The sequence below is a fragment of the Callorhinchus milii genome, unplaced genomic scaffold, assembly GCF_018977255.1.
Source record: "Callorhinchus milii isolate IMCB2004 unplaced genomic scaffold, IMCB_Cmil_1.0 Scaffold15, whole genome shotgun sequence".
Lineage (NCBI taxonomy): Eukaryota > Metazoa > Chordata > Chondrichthyes > Chimaeriformes > Callorhinchidae > Callorhinchus > Callorhinchus milii.
The window spans coordinates 17,361,865-17,383,235 of NW_024704756.1; the positions used below are offsets into that span (position 1 = coordinate 17,361,865).

The 21,371-nt window shown below is 50.5% G+C and overlaps 1 protein-coding gene across 4 annotated transcripts; it reads right to left on the reverse strand.

Moving 5' to 3' along the window:
* Positions 1 to 27: 27 nt before the first annotated feature.
* LOC103190480 (cationic amino acid transporter 3) lies at positions 28 to 20,861 on the reverse strand. Of its 4 annotated transcripts, none has more exons than XM_042340640.1 (12): positions 20,773 to 20,861; positions 7,455 to 7,838; positions 7,119 to 7,277; positions 6,506 to 6,677; positions 5,515 to 5,645; positions 4,903 to 5,125; positions 4,443 to 4,582; positions 4,171 to 4,273; positions 3,719 to 3,882; positions 3,333 to 3,499; positions 2,291 to 2,399; positions 28 to 1,882 (listed from the first exon to the last, which is right to left on the reverse strand). In XM_042340640.1, the coding sequence occupies exons 2-12, from the start codon at positions 7,822 to 7,824 to the stop codon at positions 1,719 to 1,721; spliced, it is 1,902 nt and encodes a 633-aa protein (XP_042196574.1). In that variant the 5' UTR covers positions 7,825 to 7,838; positions 20,773 to 20,861; the 3' UTR covers positions 28 to 1,718. The 4 variants fall into 4 exon arrangements, with proteins under 4 accessions (XP_042196574.1, XP_042196575.1, XP_042196576.1 ...); XM_042340641.1 differs by having other exon boundaries at positions 20,763 to 20,861; XM_042340642.1 differs by having other exon boundaries at positions 20,730 to 20,774.
* Between the last annotated feature and the right edge of the window lie 510 nt (positions 20,862 to 21,371).

The window sequence follows — 21,371 nt, forward strand, 5'->3', positions numbered from 1 at the left end:
TAAAATAAAATAGCACTAAAAAAATAATTACATCAGCCAATTTTATACATATGATACAGACATTCTGACGTATATACAGCTACAGACATGAACAGGCTGGCTCTGTAAAGCCATCTTCTATACAGGCACTCGAGTGATTACTGAGCTAAATGTAATCTATAGAATATATAATAGTCATCACTTTAGAAATATTTACAATACAAGATCAGTTTTCCCAAATTGTTTTTTTTTACACAAAATATTTCTTTGCAAATATTGGGACTGGGGCGGGGAGAGTGAGGGGTATCACATCCCAGACCAATCCCCAACTTCCATACCAGCAGAACCTGGAGAAGGTAATGGGATGGGATTTGGCTGATTTACCTCCTCAGCAGCTGTGGCCACTCACACAACCCAGGGAATGGGCAGGTTCTTCTGAGCAGACTAACGATGGCTCCATTGTACCTGAGAGGGTAATGGTGCAGTTTACACAGCAGGGAGGGAGGCCTCTACAGGCAGCTTCTTGCAGCCACTCGTGTCTGGATTAACCTCCCAAACAGCGAGCGTCCCACAGCGCTTCGTTCCCAACTTTCTCTTTATTAAATGGAGATAAATGGCCCGATAGGTTTCCTGTTAGCCCCTCACTCACCCCCCTCCATCCCCCGTCACCATCACCAGTCCTTTTGAATGTAACAAGGTGTGACATTCACACCACACAGTACAGGAGATTTACAGGGAGCGTCAGCAGTTAAACATCCCCCCCCCACCACCCAGGGCTTGTGAGGACAATATCGCTTTACAATGTGCGTTACGACTAATTTCCTTCACCCCTCAGCCCCCATCACAGTGTAAAACTGCCAGGCCGGCGCTGTGGCAGGAAGGCCTGGGGGTAAATACATCCACATAACACGGATAGAATTTTACACAATAAATGTATATATACACTTCTATAATATTGATATCACCGTTCAGACAATTAAACAGTGAGGGACCCACTGTGCGTACAATACTCGGGGCAGTCACTGCGGAGCAGGTTTCAGATTGGGCAACTCGGACCAGTCGCTGTTCCCGTCCCGGGCAGGTGGGCGTGGGGAGGGCAGGCAGGTGGGGAACACTGCCCAACCACCCTCGGTGACGTGTGAGACGGGGCACCCACTGAAGCAGGCACTAAAGCAGCTTTAGTTGTAGTAATCGGCAGCCGGGAGCAGGGCAGGACATCTCTACTGCTGTAGAGAAGGTATAAAAAGGAAGTGGGGGGCTGACTAACCCCCCACCCACACACTCCTTGAACCTTGTATAAAATGTGCAGTCTGGACCGGGCACATGCCATGGCAGCCAGTGCCAGGCTCTGGCATGAAAGTTGCACCGGGTCAGTGCAGACTGCGGTAACTGTGTGCGGGAGGTGGGGAGGGGGGGGTTGATGAGGCCTCTAACACTGTCCAGTGGTTGTGGGTGTGGTGATAAAATAAGTTAAATGTTCCGGGCGAACATCTGTGGTTACCGTGTGTTAATGTGTAGCCGGTGGCATGGCCGCCGGGCACTGAACCCACATTGCCAGCAGCAGAGCCATTCCCGACTCTGTGCAATGAAACGCAGACCCTCGTCAGTCAAATCCCCAGTGACAGACAAAAGTTCTGCGCCGACTCCTGTAGAGCAGGGATTTATCCCCTCCCACTCCTGTCCCACTCTACCCTCCCCAGCATTCCCCCACTCTCCCGCCCCTATTCCCTGCTCTGTATTTAAACTGTGGAGGACTCCATGGTTTTGACATCGAGGGACTTTCTGGGAGTGGTGTCCAGCAGCTTCTGGGTTTTCTCGGTGCTGCCGGCCTCCCCGGGGCTGTGGGGGCCGCTCTGCCCCTCCGAGCTGTACCAGATTCCATAACCAAAGTAAATGAGGAAACCTGCGGGAAGGGAACACTGCAGTCAGACCAGAACACATATTCTTATCATCTACCTTTTTATAGAATTTCAGCCAAAGAAAGTGGCCATTCAGTACACCCAGGCTGTGCCAGCTCTCTGTGTTCACTCCCACTTAACCCCCTCCCTACCCCCCACATGGATACACACTTCCGTACATTTTAACTTCCCAAATATTTGTCAATTTCCTTTTAAAGCCGTGACCATTTCTTTACATGGAACAACCCCCCACCTCTTGCCCCACCCCCCCCCCTCTTGTCCCCCACAAACCCCCCCACTCACCACCTCTCGCCTCCCCCCACCCCCACCTCTCCCCCCTCCCCCCCACCCTTTTTCTTGTTCACTGCAGGTCTATTTCTGTTGCCGCTCTTAATTTCAAGGTAAATATTTACCTAAAATCATCCAGACACCAAAGCGAGCCCAGGTGGCTAAATCCAGCATGACCATCAGGTAGATGTTGATGAAGATACTGCACAGAGGTAGGATTGGGAGCAGCGGCACCTGCACAACACACAGCAAAACACTGAGCAACACACACACACACAGCAAAACACTGAGCACACACAGAGCAAAACACTGAGCAACACACACACACACACAGCAAAACACTGAGCAACACACACACACACAGCAAAACACTGAGCAACACACACACACACACACAGCAAAACACTGAGCAACACACACACACACAGCAAAACACTGAGCAACACACACACACACACAGCAAAACACTGAGCAACACACACACACACACAGCAAAACACTGAGCAACACACACACACACAGCAAAACACTGAGCAACACACACACACACACAGCAAAACACTGAGCAACACACACACACACAGCAAAACACTGAGCAACACACACACACAGCAAAACACTGAGCAACACACACACAGCAAAACACTGAGCAACACACACACACACACACAGCAAAACACTGAGCAACACACACACACACACACAGCAAAACACTGAGCAACACACACACACACACACACAGCAAAACACTGAGCAACACACACACACACACACAGCAAAACACTGAGCAACACACACAGCAAAACACTGAGCAACACACACAGCAAAACACTGAGCAACACACACACACACACAGCAAAACACTGAGCAACACACACACACACACAGCAAAACACTGAGCAACACACACACACACACACAGCAAAACACTGAGCAACACACACACACACACACAGCAAAACACTGAGCAACACACACACACACAGCAAAACACTGAGCAACACACACACACAGCAAAACACTGAGCAACACACACACACACAGCAAAACACTGAGCAACACACACACACACAGCAAAACACTGAACACACGCATATGTTCACACACTATCACACACACAGCGGAGCGTGCCAAGCCACTCAGACTCAGAGAGAGAGAGAGGCTAACCTTGAAGGTGAGCGAGACGTTGCTCTCGGGCTGTTTCCAGATGATGACGGTGATGACGATCGCGATCAGGGCAAGCAGCAGGAAGGTGGTGAGCCAGAGCTCATGGCCTCCCAGCAGCTGCTGCATACAGGAGGCCATGATGATACACATTGCAGTTAGCACCATCGCTGTGAGGCAAACCACAAACAAACATTAATACAATGAGAATCAGCTTTCACCTCTCTCCTGGAGTCTGTCCCTTTCCTCATCGTCCCTCCCCACACATTCAAAGCCCATCTCAAGCCCGTGCTTTCTCCCTCGCCTCCTTCAAGGCCCATCTCAAGACTTTCCTCTTTACCCGGAAGTTCAGCAACCCTCCCACACAGAATTTCCACACAGGGACTCACATAGAATTCCCACACAGATGTAGACGAGTTGTCCTGAGCGCTGGGTGGGGGTTGTGTTGTCCGGGTTAAACAGCTGTTTGAGCAGCGAGCTCTTCTCTGTGTTCTGTCCTCGGTCGCTGAGCTGCAGCCTGGGCTGCTCCTCACCCAGCTGATTGGGCTGATACCTGCCGACAAAACACAGCCACCGGTGTCAATCTCACTGCTGTAGCACAGTGGTTAGCGCGCTCTCCTCGCAAGCGAGAGGACAAGGGCACGATTCCCGGGTGGTGTGAGACCTTAGCCAAGTTTCCTTATTCCACACACACACGTCTCTGTTTACCTAGAGGTAAGTAGGAACCCGGTCTTTAGTTGACTGGTGGATCACTTTACCAGGGGTAATGTGAGGAAATGCCAGGAGTGAAGAGGGAATGTCGTGAGTGAGGAGGGAGAGAGCGAGCGCGGTGGACACTGACCTGAGGATGAGCACACACACAGCCACCAATGAGTAGGCCAGCAGCGTCCCAATAGACATCAAGTCAACGAGATCCCGCAGGTCAAACAGCAAGGCCATGACAGCTGGCGAGGAGAGAACACGTCAGGTCAGGGCTCCTGCTCACAGAGTATCACGGATGGGGGTGGGGGGGTGGAGAGAGAGGAGGGTGGTGGGGAGGAGTGGGGGGTGAAGGGGGATGGAGGATGGGGCAGCAGGAGAAGTAGAGAGCAGACGAGTGGGCAGCAGACTCACCGGAGACGAGGCCGGACATGATGGTGGCGTTGACAGGGGTCTTGGTTTTATTGTTCATTTTGCCGAGGAAGCGGAACAGCAGCCCATCCTCGGCCATGGCATAGATCACCCGCGGCATTGGAAACATGGAGCCCAGGAGGCTGCAGACACAGTCAGCTGTCAGCGTTACCATCAACACCCCCCTCAGCATCGGCCACCCCACCAACACAACCCCCAACATCCGCCATCGCAACCCCCACCCACCCAACTTCCAGCAGCCTTCCAAGACCTCGCCTGCCCACACCCCAACACAACCCACTGAGGAATTATTAGCAACGCGCAGTGGGACAATTGGAATGACAGGACGGCACTCAGAACATAAGCTGAACCCATCATATGAGGATTTGGACAGAGAGAGAAGCGGAGGTCGGTAAGAGAGAGAGACAGGAGGCAGGGTGGGGGAGAGGAGTGGGGAACCTACCTGGTGGAGAGTGCACACAGAGACCCCACAGCCACAATGTATCGGGCTGGCTCCCACCTCACGTGTTGGAAGGCGGTGGGGATGGGACTGTCTTTGTTCAGAAGGTAGTAAGGCATCATGAGGGTGAGAGCAGCCGATACCCCAAAGTAAGCCACGAAGCAGATGAGTAGCGAAGCCACGATCCCGATGGGAATGGATTTCTGTGGGTTTTTAGCTTCTTCACCTGAAACACGAGAGAAGGAAATGTAATATTGAGCCACAATGTCCTCAACTTAGTCTCCACTGACACACCAGCGCAGCACTGGGGGGAGGGGACACATTGCCAGAGATGCCGTCCTTCAGCTGAGATGGAAAACTGAGCTCCCGTCTGTGCCCTGTTCAGGAGGACGTTAAAGATCCCCCAGTGCTGTTTGGAAAGAGACGGGAGTTTCTATCCTGGGATCCTATCGCTGCCCCTCTCCAGCTCCGCCCTAGACCCCCTCCCCTTCCCCCCAGCTCTGCCTCTCCTCTGGCTCCACCCACTACCCCCACCTCAGGCCCCACCTCACCACTGGCTTGGGCACCGCCCCTCCCGCGGTACCGCCCCTCCCCCGCACCGCTGGCCGCTCTCACCTGTAGTTGCGATGCAGTCGAACCCCACGAAAGCATAGAAGCACGTGGCGGCTCCGGACAGGACCCCCACAAAGCCGAACGGCAGGAACCCACCCGAGCCAAACCCCTCGTCTGTTTCTGTGGTGTCATTGCTGTCGATAGACAGAGTAAAGCTTTAACTGCTGCAGTGAGCACGTCAACTACAACAACAACTTGCACTTATGTAGCTCCCCTCACGCAGGATAGCATCCAGAGTGTCATTCCAAAGCCATACCTGGTTCCCTGTCCCCACACCCCCCCACAGGGAATGGCCCTGATGTACGTGTGCTGACACCAGGCGAGGAAAGCTTGGCTCCACATATACACGTGGCTCACCTGCAGCCACACGCGTGAGAGTGCAGTAACAAAGACTCAGAGAGATACACAGGCTCTCTCAGAAAAGATCATCATCTCACATTTCCTATTGAGCCGCTGTTGGCAAGCTCTGGGCTCAGTGCCTTCCTTCTCCTCTTACACACTGACCCACTTACTCTACATTACCTGCCTTAAACATAATTGACAAAAGAACTAGAGTGGAGATGAGGAGAAATCTTTGGATTTCACCACTGCATGAAAGCGTGGAGCAGATTAGATAATTTCATACACTGCATGAAAGCGTGGAGCAGATTAGGTAATAGCTTTCAAAAGGGAATTGGATAGGTACTTAAAAAGGAAGAATGTGCAGAGCTATGGGGAACAGTGGGGTAGTGGACTAATTGGTAGCTCTATCAAAGAGCACAGGCACAATGGGCCGAATGGCCTCCTTCTGTGCTGTAATATTTTATGATTCTAGGTCGCACCTGGCTCGTCTCTCTTCCCCCACATCCGCCCCCAAATCCACCCTTCCATTTCCCAAGCCAAATGTTGAACATCAGCCCTGGCTGAATATCCCCCAGGAGGAGAGGTCAGTTTTAGCACTGACCACAGACAGCCACGTCAGACAGTGTGAGCGGAACCCTGATCTTTCACCCACCAGTTATCATGGAGCAGTCGGGACTGGTTGTAATCAAGCTCCGACAGCTGCCAGTTCTTCACGTCACCCTTCACGAAGCCGGAGATGATGACAAAGCTGAGAACCACCAGGTTAATGGCTGTGAAGATTTTATTGACCAGCGCTGACTCACTCACTCCAAATGCCAGGAGACCTGAAACAGACAGCTGACAGTCAGACCTTCCGCCCAACTCAGCCCTTCCCTTGCTCCACTCTCATTCCAAACTGGGAATTCCAGTCTCAACCAGTGCTGCGCTTTTCCTGATCCCATTCTGTTCCTTAATTATCCCAACCAAGATTTGGAAGGCAAACTCCCTTCTCTTTTCCAACAGAACTCCCCCCACGCACACTGCCCCCTCCCCCTGCATGCACACTGCACCCTCCCCCACCCCCGCACTAGCACACACTGCCCCTATCCACACTGCGACACAAGTTGAGACTGTGAGCCCCAATGGGGAGCTCGAACTCACAACCTCCGACCCAGAACTGTACAGCTGAGTAGGAAGAATAAAATTCCTCGGTGGCCCCTGGCACTGGGGAGACAGATGCCTGTAATTGATTCCCTGGAGATATTAGGGTAGTTATTGAGGCTGACCTGTGAGGAGTAGGATGAGGATCACAGCAAAGATGTCAGGATACTTGGCCAGGATCCCGGGGAGGTTCATGTGCAGGTACTTCCCGAAGAAGCTAGAAATCCGCTGCTCGATCAGGTTGTCAAATGTAGAGCTCCAAGCCCGAGCCACACTGGCCGTGCCTGAGAACACACACAGCACACCCGTCACAAGCAGCTTTGTCACACACGCACACACATTAGCACACACACACACACTTGCGTACACATGTTTGCGAGGTTTACGCAGGAGGGTGTGACAACCAGACCACAGCAGAGGCTGTGTGACAGGCAGGCAGCCAGCCTAAGGGACACACTTACCCAGGACGTACGATAAGATTAAATTCCAGCCGGTGATGAAGGCCCAGATCTCGCCCACGGTCACGTAGCTGTACAGGTAAGCAGAGCCCGTCTTGGGAACCCTGGCCCCAAACTCTGCATAACACAGGCCAGCGAGCACAGAGGCCAGCGCTGCAATCAGGAAACACAGGACGATGGCGGGACCAGCCTTGTCCCTGGCTACTTCTCCAGCGAGAACGTACACGCCCGCCCCCAGTGTGCTGCCCACACCCAACGCCACCAGGTCCAGCGTTGTCAGGCATCGGGCAAAGCGTGTCTCATCCAAGGAGCAGTCCACCACCCGCCTGCGGATCAGCTTCTTCCCAAAACTTCCAATCGATGTGCTCGGCATTTCAGTAATACAACCTGCATGCCAGAGAGAAGTGACATTGCAATCAGTGAAACCGTTCCCACAAGCAAAGCCTTATCTGGTCAGTCAGTCAGTCAGTCAGTGATCAGGGGCACAAGGTGGCGATAGCACTCGCCCACGAAGGTCACTCAGTGCGTCACAAGAAATTGCTGACTCCACAATTACATCGCTTCTCTCTCTCTCTCGCTCTCAAAGAAATAAACACTGAATTCATTGATAAAAAACTTTTAAACCTCAGTAATCTCGTCACTGCCTCAATGGCATTTCAGATTTAGATCGGATTACACAGGCAGCTCTGAAAGCCCTGGCTAACAAAGGGCGCAGTGTGAACAGGAAAGATCACAGAGCGTGCACAAGCACAGTAACAGGAGACTAACGTGGCGCTCCGTATCACTTTAACCCTATTCTCACTGCATCAGCCCACTGTCCAGGTGGCTCACATCCCTCTTGTTTTACACTCTCCACACAACGGCTTTTGTTCAATCTAAACCATGACCTCATCAACTAAAGTGCCTAACTACAGGAAAGCCAGAAAAAGAGCAATTTATTCTGGGAGAGGGAGAAGCGGTTCATTCATATCTTGGGGGGGTGGAGGGGGGAATATGGGGGGAGTTTAAAAACTCCCATATCTTTTCCAACAGTGCTACAGGATCTTTAACGTCTGCCTGAACAGGCACAGATGGGAACTCGGTTTAACCTCATCCGAAGGACAGCACCTCTGACAATGCAGCGTCTCCAGCACCGCACTGGAGGAGCATCAACCTAGACGGCAAGTTCAAGGTTCCCGATGTGGGGCTTGAACTCACAACCTTCAGACTCAGAGGCGAGAGAGAGTGTTACCAGCTAAGCCGGGCTGTCACCTCAACTGTGTGATAGGTTTTCGCTTGAATAAAGGTATTGGCATCGGTTCCAAATTGGCATAAGACTGATCAGCTGCTCCGCACCACAAGATAACAAAACCCACAGAAAACAAAGCAAGTTTGTTTTAAATGAAACCTGCAGCATATGATTTGGATCGGTGCCTGAGGAAAGCAAGGCAAGTTGGGAAGGTAATGTATCTTATCTGGAACAGAGCAGCGCTCTCTCTCACTTACGATCCCAGACTCCGAATCCCGCGCTATAAACACAGTGTTAGTTACTGACCTCGAACCGCAGCTCACAACCTAGTCATTTGTTCCTAGTGACACACACAGCAGTACCTAAAAACACTTAGAGCCAATACACTTAGATCAATACACATGTCATACTCCCTGCCTCTCCTGACTATTGTACCTACAATTATCCACCTTATACATTACCTTTCAATTACCTACATTAAACATCACCCGTTCACTCCTCAGCTTATTTGCTCAAAATGTCCACAGAGTCCCCAAGTGCCAAACTCATCACATCAGCGACTGTGTAGCTGTACCCACCAGTGCCCTCCCGACAAGACGGCCTGTGAGAATCAGCTTGCTGTGAGCAGGTAGCCAATGTCAGTGCTGAACTAGCACTGTGAGGGCAGCTTCCTGCTGTATATATAGTCATCAGGAAAGAGGAACAAGAGCTGACAAATTCGGCCCCACTCTTACTCCAAAGTTATTGTGACTCCACAGTTTCTCCCACGAGTGTTGGCAAACCATCCCCCCTGACTGCCATCCAGCGCGGCTCTGATTTCTCTTCCTCTTCCCCACACAATGAATCAGGCTTTTCCCTTAAATCATTTCATCAGAAATGAATCAAATTTTACTTGTGTAACTTGAGACAGAAGACAATGGGTGTGGCCCTGCCTGGTGGGGTCTGTTCACAGTGTTTATTCTGGGAAACCAGCTCACAGCCTGGCTTTGTGTTTTGTTTTGATCAGCTAGTGTCAGAGCCACACGGAAACCCATCACTGTGCTCAGGAATATAGAAACCAGACAGATTTCTGCATATTTATGCCGCCTACACAAGGGAATTTCCACAGTGTCTGGAATGGAATGCACTCTCTCTGGAGGGACGTATCCTGCTTACCAAATTCTGGAAAGTATTAAGGGCAGGTTGACAAGAGCCAAGGCTTAGAGACTCCAGAGTGTGCGTTGGGGTAACTGCTGGAGTCTAACCAGCTAAAACCACACAGCTTGCCATTGAGAGCGCTGTCTGGCAAACTTTAAATTTTAAAATGAAACAGTCTGACAGGCTAAGACTGGGTGAAATTTCAGGCCACCTGCAGCTACCTGGACAAGGAAGCAGGAAGGAATGTAAGATTATCATCTTAAAAAAATCCTTCTGTATTATCAACCTGATATTTCCTCCATCGTAAACTGCCCGGCCCACACTGGCACTCCAGGAAATATCAAACTAAATACATGTCAAACCATTTAACCTTGTTTCACAAAGTCACTCCTAGGCACAGAAGGGAGTTGTCCCCCTGCCACTCCACCCCCCACCAAGCCCTCACAGGGTGGACAACAACAACAGCTAGCATTTATACAGCGACATTCACGCATGGCAGCATCTCAGAGCGCTTGCTCACAATACCCACTCCTGTCCCTACCTGGTGAAGGTGAAGGGCAGCGAGACTAAATGGTTAGCTCTTACAGAGAGATGTCACAGACACAATTACCTCCTTCCATGCGGTAAAATAACTGTACGACTTGATAATAATCAGGAATTATTCCACCCCCCATCCCCACCAGGGACTGAGACCCAGTCCCAGCCAGATTCCTCTCCCGGCTCAGATCAGTGACTCAAACCAATCCCTTGTGAGACCGAGCCTCATGGGTGAGGGCGGCAGGACAGAGAGACAGCCCTGGGTTTGTTTAGAATAATAAGCAGGTGATGGGCAGAGAGGGGGCTGGAGAGAGGAAATTGTGTGATTACAATTTAAAACTCACAAGCTGTTTCTAGGTCTGTTCCTGAAAATAAATGAGTCAATATATAACCAGCTCAAACACACGCGCAGGGTAACTAACGGCCCACACTGTGGAGCCTGTGACCTGATGGTGTCCCAGGGTGCAAGTGCGTCTCTCAGCTTCTGGGCTGACTGAGGGTTTGACAGACTGACAATCTCTCAGGGGCTGCGTGGAGAACATGGAATCAAAGCAATTAGACAGGACAGGAGAAGCTCTCTCTGGGACTATAGCATTTAAAGAGGAAATCAGACAGAAACACAGAAACATGAAGAGGCCATTCAGCCCCTCAAGCCCCTCAAGAAGTTTACTAGAAATAGAGATGAACCAAGGGGCTAATGATACGGAGCAACTTAGGGAAATTTACATTAGCAAAGAATTGGTGCTAGGGAAATTGTTGGCATTAAATAGAGATGGTCTCATCCCAGGGTTTTAAAAGATGTCGCTCATGACAACAATAACAACAACAAGATTCCATTTATAAAGCGCCTTTCACGTCAGGAGGACGTCCCAAGGCGCTGCACAGTTGGGTCATGACCCGAGCAGGGGGGAAATGGTCAGGGTGAGGGGAGGGAAGGGAGGGAGCGAGGAGGAGGAAGAGAGTCGAGAGGGAGCTGAAGGCTCGGTCAAAGAGAAAGGTTTTGAGACCGGCCTTGAAGGAGGAGAGGGAGGAAGCGGCGAAGGCACTGGGGGATAGAGTTCCAGAGCCTGGGGGCTGAGAGGCTGAAGGCCCGACCACCGATGGTAGGGCGATTGGGGCGGGGGACGTGGAGCAGACCGGAGCCGGAGGAACGGAGAGTACAGGCAGGTAGGTAGGGTGATAGTAGGTTGGAGAGGTAGGAGGGAGCAAGGCCGTGAATGGCCTTGTAGGTGAGGATGAGGATCTTGAAATCAATCCTCTGGGGGATGGGGAGCCAGTGGAGGCGAGCGAGGGTGGGAGTTAGTGGAGGCCTTGTGTCTGATCTTCCAAAATTCTTTGGATTCTGGAATGGTTCCCATTGATTGGAAGATCGCAAATGTCACACCACTATTTAAGAAGGGTGGGAGAGAAAAGATGGGGAACTATAGACCAGTTAGTCTGACATTGGTGATAGGGAAAATTCTAGAATCCTTAATTAACGATGTCGTAGTCGGATACTTAGAGGATCACAATATGATTAGGCAGAGTCAACATGGCTTTACAAAAGGGAAGTCACGCTTAACAAATCTTGTAGATTTTTTTGAGGACATATCAAGTACATTAGATAGGAGGAAATCAGTGGATGTAGTGTATTTAGATTTCCAAAAGGCATTCGATAAGGTGCCGCATAAAAGGTTGATCCACATTAGGGCCCATGGAATTAAGGGGAACATATTAGCATGGATTGAAGAATGGCTAACGGGAAGAAAACAAAGAGCAGGGATAAATGGGTCCTTCTCAGATTGGCGGGATGTGACTAGTGGAGTGCCACAAGGATCAGTGCTTGGGCCTCAACTGTTTATAATCTAAATCAACGATCTACATGAGGACATAGAGTTTAACATATCCAAATTCGCGGATGACACTATCTAGGAGGGAGAGTAAACACCGAGGATGACATTAAAAAAATGCAACGAGATATAGATAGGCTAGGTGAGTGGGCAAATAGGTGGCAGATGAAGTATAATGTAGGGAAGTGTGAGGTCATCCACCTAGGTGGCAAAAACAGTGGAACAGATTATTTTTTTTTTTAGAAGGGGAGAGACTAGATAGCGTTAGCGTTCAGAGGGACTTGGGTGTCCTTGTACACCAGTCACAAAAAGTTGGTTTGCAGGTACAGCAAGCAATTAGGAAGACTAACAGTATGTTGGCATTGTTACCAAAAGGTAAGGAAGGCTTGCTGCAGCTGTATAGGGTCCTGGTGAGACTGCACCTAAAGTATTGTGTGCAGTTTTGGTCTCCTTATTTAAGAAAGGATGTATTCGCCTTGGAGGGGGTACAACATAGATTCACTAGGTTGGTACCTGGGATGAGGGAATGAGTTATGAGGAGAGGTTGAGCCATTTAGGCCTATATTCTCTAGAATATAAAAGAATGAGGTTATCTTATAGAAACCTATAAGATTATTATTAAGGGGCACGACAGAATAGATAGTGGGAGACTTTTTCCCCTAGTTGGAGAAACTATAACCAGGGGTCACAGTCTTAAAATTAGGGGGTAAGCCCTTTCGCACTGAGTTGGGTAGAGGGTAGTGAATTTATGGAATTCTCTACCCCAAAGGGCTGTAGATGCTCAGTCTTGAACATATTTAAGACTGAGGCTGATAGATTTCTTGTGGCTAAAGGGATTTAGGGATATGGGGATAAGGCGGGTAGGTCGAATTAGAATAGATCAACCATGATCTTACTGAAAGGCGGGGCAGGCTAGAGGGGCCGAATGGCCTACTCCTGCTCCTAATTCTTATGTTCTTATATATCCCTCAATACCCTGATCTAACAAAAACCTATCCTTGTTAAAGACCCAACACCAGACGAGTTGTGCACTCACCTCAGTGTGACTGTCACAGACACTAACCCCCAACAGGTCCCGTAAAACTCGCAAGTCCTCACAAGGCAACTATAAAAACACAACTGTTGCTCATCGCTCCCGTGGGAGGCTACAGTCATGGGCTCTGCCAGGGACAGTCATGTGAGGCTGTTAAGCTGGATGCCAATTACCTTGGTTTCATTAGCTGTGGAACAGGATTTTTTTTCTTTATTAATAAGCAGCGAGTTTTCCATTCCAGAAATCGGATCAAATGAGAAGCACCAGCTTCGAACCCAGAAATACAAGCCACCCAGTAACCATCAGCCCCTGGGGGGGGGGCAGCCGGTAACTGTCAGTCTAACATCAGGGTGGGGGGGGAATGGGGGGGGGAGTTAACCCTGTAACTCCCACGTGCCGGAGATCGGACAGACAGACAATCACATACTGTGGTCAGTTCAAATCATTTCTGTTTACACTCATACATCAATTATCCATTTACAGACTGAACAAATCGTAATCAAACCGTTGAGAGTGAAGTTATTGAACCCTGTAAATCTGCCCCCCACCCACCACTGTGCTACACACCAACCAACCTCCAGCTAGAACATACAACACAGACAGACTGAAGTTAGGGGAGGGGGAATGGAGAGGAATTTGGGACAGATGTGTGGGGTTCATCTTGATTGTGAAGTCTAGACTTGGTGCACATTGTGGGCATGGACTGTGCTGGAATGTGTATGCATGTGTGTGCGTATGTATGTAGGGTGTGGACAGGCTCTGATGTTTGAACACACCCAGGAAACAACTTGGGCGAGGAGGGCAACTGGTGCCAAGGAATAAGCCCCAACAAGAAAAGAAAATTGGAGAAGAGTGAGAGAAACATTTTTTATATATAATTAGTAATAATAATCTTTGCAATTGATACAGCGCCTTATCATGTCTTTAAGAGTTTGCAAAGCACTTCACAGGACACATTGTAAAGTGATTTGACTGTATATTTTGTGAGCGAAATGCAGCAGCCAACTGCGCACAGCAGTGTCCTACAAACAGTCGTGGATTGAGCAACCAAATTATTATTATTTTATGTTAATAAAATAGTTTAGAAAAAAATAAAGGAGGCTGAGAAGTGGGATTAATGTTTTTTCACAAGCACGGGCTGCAGAAATTCCCACACGTCATCTCCAGAAGTGATGGAATTGGCTCATTTTGGTTCAAAGCACAATCAACACTTGCTAGCGGAGAAAAGCAGAAAGCAGCTCCCGTCAGGATGACAAGCCCAGAGCCCCAGAGCAGCTGTTATCAGCGTTCATTTAAAAGTCAATGTTCTCATCATTCCCTGTTTGTGACTCAGCCCCGGCTTCAGCCTCAGACTGTTCAGTGAAGTGGCACAGTTATTTCCCAGCGAGGCAGAGCACGTCTCCAGTAGACAAGCGTGTGAGAGACTGAAGGGCCTCAGTGACTGCCAGAAACTAATAGCTTATTACCAACCATCAGCTCCGCACTCCTCATTACATCCAGTCAAACACTTGGGAGGGCTGGACAAGCAGCATGCATCAAACTTTGTGTTTAATCCAGTAGCACTGGGAATCACCACCTCCAATAGTGGGTTATAGGTACCAGACTGATCTACTCAGACCAGGAGTGTAAAAAAAATACACAAACACACACGCACACACACACAGCTAACTCGTACACTCCGGGGATTGAGCGGGGCAGTAAGAGGCGAAATGATGGCCTGGTTTTGCAGACCGCACACTCCACACGAGGTATGAATTTATATAATAATGATCCTTGTATTTGATATAGATCTTTTTTTACATCTTCAAGACGTCTCAAAGCTCTTCACAGAATACACTGTGAAGTGTAGTGACTGTATGTTTTGTGGGTTAAATGCGACAGCAATATGCACACAGCAGTGTTCCACAAACAGTCATGGATTGAGTGACCAAATTATTATTTTTTTTAAAAAGGAATTATAACCTCGGAAAAGCGATCACCAATTAACTAACAACTGTGTTCCTACTTACTGCAAGGTAAACAGAGGCATGTGTGTGGAGTGAGGAAACTTGCCTAATGTTTTGCGCTGCCTGGGAATCGAACCCAGGTCTTCTCGCTTGCAAGGTGAGTGCTCTGATCCACACGCTGTAGGATTCATTCAACAGATAACAGCTTGTAAGACAGGTTTCAGTTTGCGAGCGTGAAATGAGAGGGTTTTTGGAAGAGTTGGCACCAGGGAAAGAGCAAAGCCACGTTGGCTCGATCACCTCCCCCACAACCAGGCCAGCTGATGCAATAGCAAAGTTGGTTTGCTTGACGCTGACTGAACACACCCACAGTGCACTCATAACACAAACCCTGGGCAAATATTTATACACACACACACACAAATACAATATAGATTTGTCTGAACGGCAGAACAAATCAAACCAATCCCCCCTGCCCTCTCCCCCACACTGAGGGGAGAGGATACATCGATCCTGCCATAACAAGCTCCCACGGCAAAGCCACAGCATAAACTGTAGCAATGGCTGCACTGCCTGAGGCTCCATTCTTCAGACGAGATGTTAAACCGAGCTCCCCGTCTGCCTGTTCAAGTGGAGGTTAAAGATCCCTGGGCACTATTTGAAAAGAAAAGGGAATTTCTCTCTCTCTCGGTTTTCCTGGCCAACAATCTCCCAAATAAAATTGATCATTTCAGGGCTGTTTGAGTGGCATCGCTGCACACAAATTGGCTGCCACATTTTCCTACAAATAAACAGTCTCTCCACTTTTATCAGGTATCCTTTGAAGCACTTTGAGACATCTCGACAACGTGATAAGGCAGTGTATGAAACGCAAGGATTATTATTAAAATAGGTCCAGTTCCTGCTTCTAGGTCAAACCACACCTGATACCATCCTAGTAAATTTCCTCTCACTCTCTGTAGCCTTGAATCCTTCCTAAAGTGGGGTGCCTGAACCTAGACACCATACTCTAACTGTGGCCGAACTAACAATGTAAACAGGTTAACGATCACCTCTTTGCTTTCACATTCTCTGCCCGTTTATAAACCAAGGATACATCAGGGTTTTCAAGGATATGGGCAAGGCCGGTAATTGGAGTTGAGGTACAGATCAGCCATGATCTTATAGAATGGCAGAACAGGCTCAAGGGGCTGAATGGCCTCCTCCTATGTTCCTATTCTATCAGCTTCCCCCCCACCCTTGACTTCCCACTGTTAAAGGATTTATATACATTAACCCCCAGGTCTCTCTGCCCTTTTAAACTGTTACCATTGAGGAAATACCTGCTGTAACTATTCTTTCTCACAAAAGGTAAACATAAAACTCATGCCCCTGAAACCAGACTCCACATCACTGAAACAATGGAGAAAAGCCATGGTTCCTCTTTACACATGCATTTGCACATGATAAGTCCAACACACACACATCAGACTCCATTAAACTGCATCAAACGTGCCCAAAATTATAAAACACACTATTTTTTCAGTACAACAAATGGGCCCTTATAGCACCAGGATATCAGCATTAGATAATAATAATAATAACAACAACAATCCCTGCATTTGATATCACCCCTTATCCTATCTTGGAAACTTCTCAAAGTGCTTCACAGATTCCTCTGTGATTTCTGAACAAGCGTTGAGCAAATGTTTACATTCGCCGGGAAGATAATCAGCACAAACACCATCAAGTCGCGCTCCAGATGTTACACTCGAGGTTTCTCCACAATCAAATCAAACCATATTTTAACTGTGTTTGTGCATCTCCATAATCTGTGTTTGTATCTGTGTGGGGGCTATATTTGACTATGCGTCTGTGGGGGGGTTTCTATCCGACTGTGTGTGTGTGTGGGGGAGGGGGGTCTATCTGACTGTGTATGGGGAGGGTCTATCTGACTGTGTGTGTGGGGGCTGTCTGATCCTGACTGTGTGGGAGGGGGGCTGTCGGAGTGTGTGTGGGAGGGGGTCTATCTGACTGTGTGTGTGTGTGTGTGAGTGTGTATGTGAGGGTGGAGCCTGTCTGACTGCCTGACTGGGGGGCGGGCTGTCTGACTGTGTGTGTGGGGGGGGGATTGTCTGACTGTGTGTGGGAGGGGGGGCTGTCTGACTGTGTGTGTGTGTGTGTGGGGGGGGGGGGCGTCTGACTGTGTGTGTGGGGGGGGGCGTCTGACTGTGTGTGTGGGGGGGGCTGTCTGACTGTGTGTGTGAGAGGGACTGTCTGACTGTGTGTGTGTGTGGGGGGGGGGCGTCTGACTGTGTGTGTGTGGGGGGGCGTCTGACTGTGTGTGTGGGGGGGCGTCTGACTGTGTGTGTGGGGGGCCGTCTGACTGTGGGGGGGGGGGACTGTCTGACTGTGTGTGTGGGGGGGGGACTGTCTGACTGTGTGTGTGGGGGGGGGCTGTCTGACTGTGTGTGTGTGTGGGGGGGGGGCTGTCTGACTGTGTGTGTGTGTGGGGGGGCTGTCTGACTGTGTGTGTGTGGGGGGGCTGTCTGACTGTGTGTGTGTGTGGGGGGCTGTCTGACTGTGTGTGGGGGGGGGGGGCTGTCTGACTGTGTGTGTGGGGGGGGGGGGGGGGGCTGTCTGACTGTGTGTGTGTGTGGGTGGGGGGGGGGGGCTGTCTGACTGTGTGTGTGTGTGTGTGGGGGGGGGGGCTGTCTGACTGTGTGTGGTGTGGGGGGGGGGGGCTGTCTGACTGTGTGTGTGGGGGGGGGGGGGGGGGGGGTTCTTTCTATCCGCATCGTTGATGGCTCTCCCTCGGGGGAAACTTACTTCAGGAAGAGGAACTCTGACTGAAACAGATGCCGTATTATTGTAGTATCTAATCCACGGTTTGGGCTAAAGCCCATTCACTCACACACTCACTCACATACTCACTCACACTCACACACATACTCACTCACACACACTCAGTCACTCACTCACACACACACAGTCACTCACTCACACACACACACACACACAGTCACACACACTCACATAGTCACTCACTCACACTCACACACACACTCACAACACTCACACACACTCACATAGTCACTCACTCACACTCACACACAGTCACTCACTCACACATACACTCACACACACACTCACATACAGTCACTCACACACTCTCACACTCACACACAGTCACTCACTCTCACACACACACTCAGTCACTCACTCTCACACACACACACTCACAGTCACTCACTCACACACACACTCACACACACAGTCACTCACACAGTCACTCACACACAGTCACTCACTCACAGTCACTCACACACTCTCACACTCACTCACTCACAGACACACACACTCGCACACACTGACACTCACACACAGCGTCGGGTTAAAATGATCTGATGCAACACACAGAGACTCTTACAAACTCATATCCTTTTAGCGCCTAATTTTGGAGGCAACGGAAGAAGCCATTCCACATCGGTTTTCCTATTGTTTCTCACACACGTTCATTTTGTTGTAAACAGAACATGTAATTAAAGATAATCGGCTGTGACATGTGTGTGTGTGTGTGTGTGTGTGTGTGGTTGTGGACAGACTGTGGCCGCACTCTCTCCCCCTCCACATGAGTCTGTCTCTAATACCATTAAACTACTGTAATCTCTGTGTAAATCCCTCGTCAGTAGTCTAATTTTAAACAGACAATTTCCACTCAACGAGAGCCCGTTTACCTGCCTGCACACACACACACACACACACACAGTCACACACACACAGTCACACACACACACACACAGTCACACACACACACACACAGTCACACACACACACACACACAGTCACACACACACACACAGTCACACACACACACACAGTCACACTCACACACACACACACACAGTCACACACACACACACAGTCACACACTGCAACACACAGTCACACACAGTCACACACTGTCACACACAGTCACACACCATAACACACAGTCACACACTGTAACACACACAGTCACACACAGTCACACACACACAGTCACACACACACAGACAGTCACACACACACACACAGACACACACACACACAGCACAGTCACACACAGACAGTCACACACACACAGTCACACACACACACACACCCCATCACACAGTCACACACACACACACACACACCCCAACACACAGTCACACACACACACACAGACAGTCACACACACACACAGTCACACACACACACACAGTCACACACACACACACAGTCACACACACACAGACAGTCACACACACACACACAGTCACACACAGACACACAGTCACACACAGACACAGACAGTCACACACAGACAGTCACACACACACAGTCACACACACACAGTCACACAGTCACACACACACAGACAGTCACACACACACAGTCACACACACACAGACAGTCACACACACAGTCACACACACACACACACACACACACAGTCACACACACACACACAGTCACACACACACACACACACACACACAGTCACACACACACACAGTCACACACACACACACAGTCACACACACAGTCACACACACAGTCACACACACACACAGTCACACACACACACACAGTCACACACACACACACACACAGTCACACACACAGACACACACACACAGTCACACACACACACACAGTCACACACACTCACACACACACAGACAGTCACACACACACACACAGAGTGAGTGAGTGAGTGCATGAGGAGGTGGGGAGACAAGGCGCCAGCGAGCACATGTTCCCCATTCATCCGCCTCCCTCTATCCACCCGAGGTCTCCCCTCTCCCTCTCCCTCTCTCCCCCCATGTCAAACCTCGCTGTAACCTTTTTAACATTCTCTTACAAAGAGAGCACAATGGTTGAGCGCCGGGGACACCCCCCCCCCATCACACCAGCTCCCCCCCTCCCTCCCCATCACACCAGCTCCCCCCTCCCTCCCCATCACACCAGCTCCCCCCCTCCTCCCCATCACACCAGCTCCCCCCTCCCCATCACACCAGCTCCCCCCTCCCTCCCATCACACCAGCTCCCCCCCCTCCCTCCCCATCACACCAGCTCCCCCCCTCCCTCCCCATCACACCAGCTCCCCCCTCCCTTCCCCATCACACCAGCTCCCCCCTCCCTCCCCATCACACCAGCTCCCCCCTCCCTCCCCATCACACCAGCTCCCCCCTCCCTCCCCATCACACCAGCTCCCCCTCCCTCCCCATCACACCAGCTCCCCCCTCCCTCCCATCACACCAGCTCCCCCCCTCCCTCCCCATCACACCAGCTCCCCCCCTCCCTCCCCATCACACCAGCTCCCCCCTCCCTCCCCATCACACCAGCTCCCCCCTCCCCATCACACCAGCTCCCCCCTCCCCATCACACCAGCTCCCCCCCCCTCCCCATCACACCAGCTCCCCCCTCCCCATCACACCAGCTCCCCCCTCCCCCATCACACCAGCTCCCCCCCCCCTCCCCATCACACCAGCTCCCCCCCCCCTCCCCATCACACCAGCTCCCCCCCCCCTCCCCATCACACCAGCGGAGGGAAAGGCGCACCTTTGTGTGTGAAGCCCCGAGTCACTCACTCACCGTGACTCACCGTGTGGGTCAGTGGACGAGGAGCTCTGCTCTGCTGCTGCCGGAGCTCAGTGGAGGCGCCGCTGTCTCTCGCTGCTGTCAGTCTGTGAATGGAAATTAAGCTCTTTACAACTACTCACTATTACTGGCGCGGAAACAGGGGCAGTCCCGCCCTCCACATCACAGCCCTCCACACATCACAGCCCTACACACACACACACATCACAGCTCTACACACACACATCACAGCTCTACACACACACACATCACAACCCTACACACACACATCACAGCCCTACACACACACACACATCACAGCTCTACACACACACATCACAGCCCTACACACACACACACATCACAGCTCTACACACCACATCACAGCTCTACACACACACACATCAGCACCGCTACACACACACACATCAGCACCGCTACACACACACACACACATCAGCACCGCTACACACACACATCAACACCCCTACACACACACACATCACAGCCCTACACACACACACACATCACAGCTCTACACACACACACACATCACAGCTCTACACACACACACATCACAGCTCTACACACACACACATCACAGCTCTACACACACACATCACA

Excerpts from the sequence above, each read along its gene's own strand:
- LOC103190480 (XM_042340640.1), bottom strand. The coding sequence starts at position 7,824 with ATGCCGAGCACATCGATTGGAAGTTTTGGGAAGAAGCTGATCCGCAGG. Across the intron at positions 5,126-5,514 it reads CGACTGCATCGCAACTACAG|GTGAAGAAGCTAAAAACCCA; the intron begins GTGAGAGCGGCC and ends CTCGTGTTTCAG. Across the intron at positions 2,400-3,332 it reads ACGTCTCGCTCACCTTCAAG|GTGCCGCTGCTCCCAATCCT; the intron begins GTTAGCCTCTCT and ends TGTGTTGTGCAG.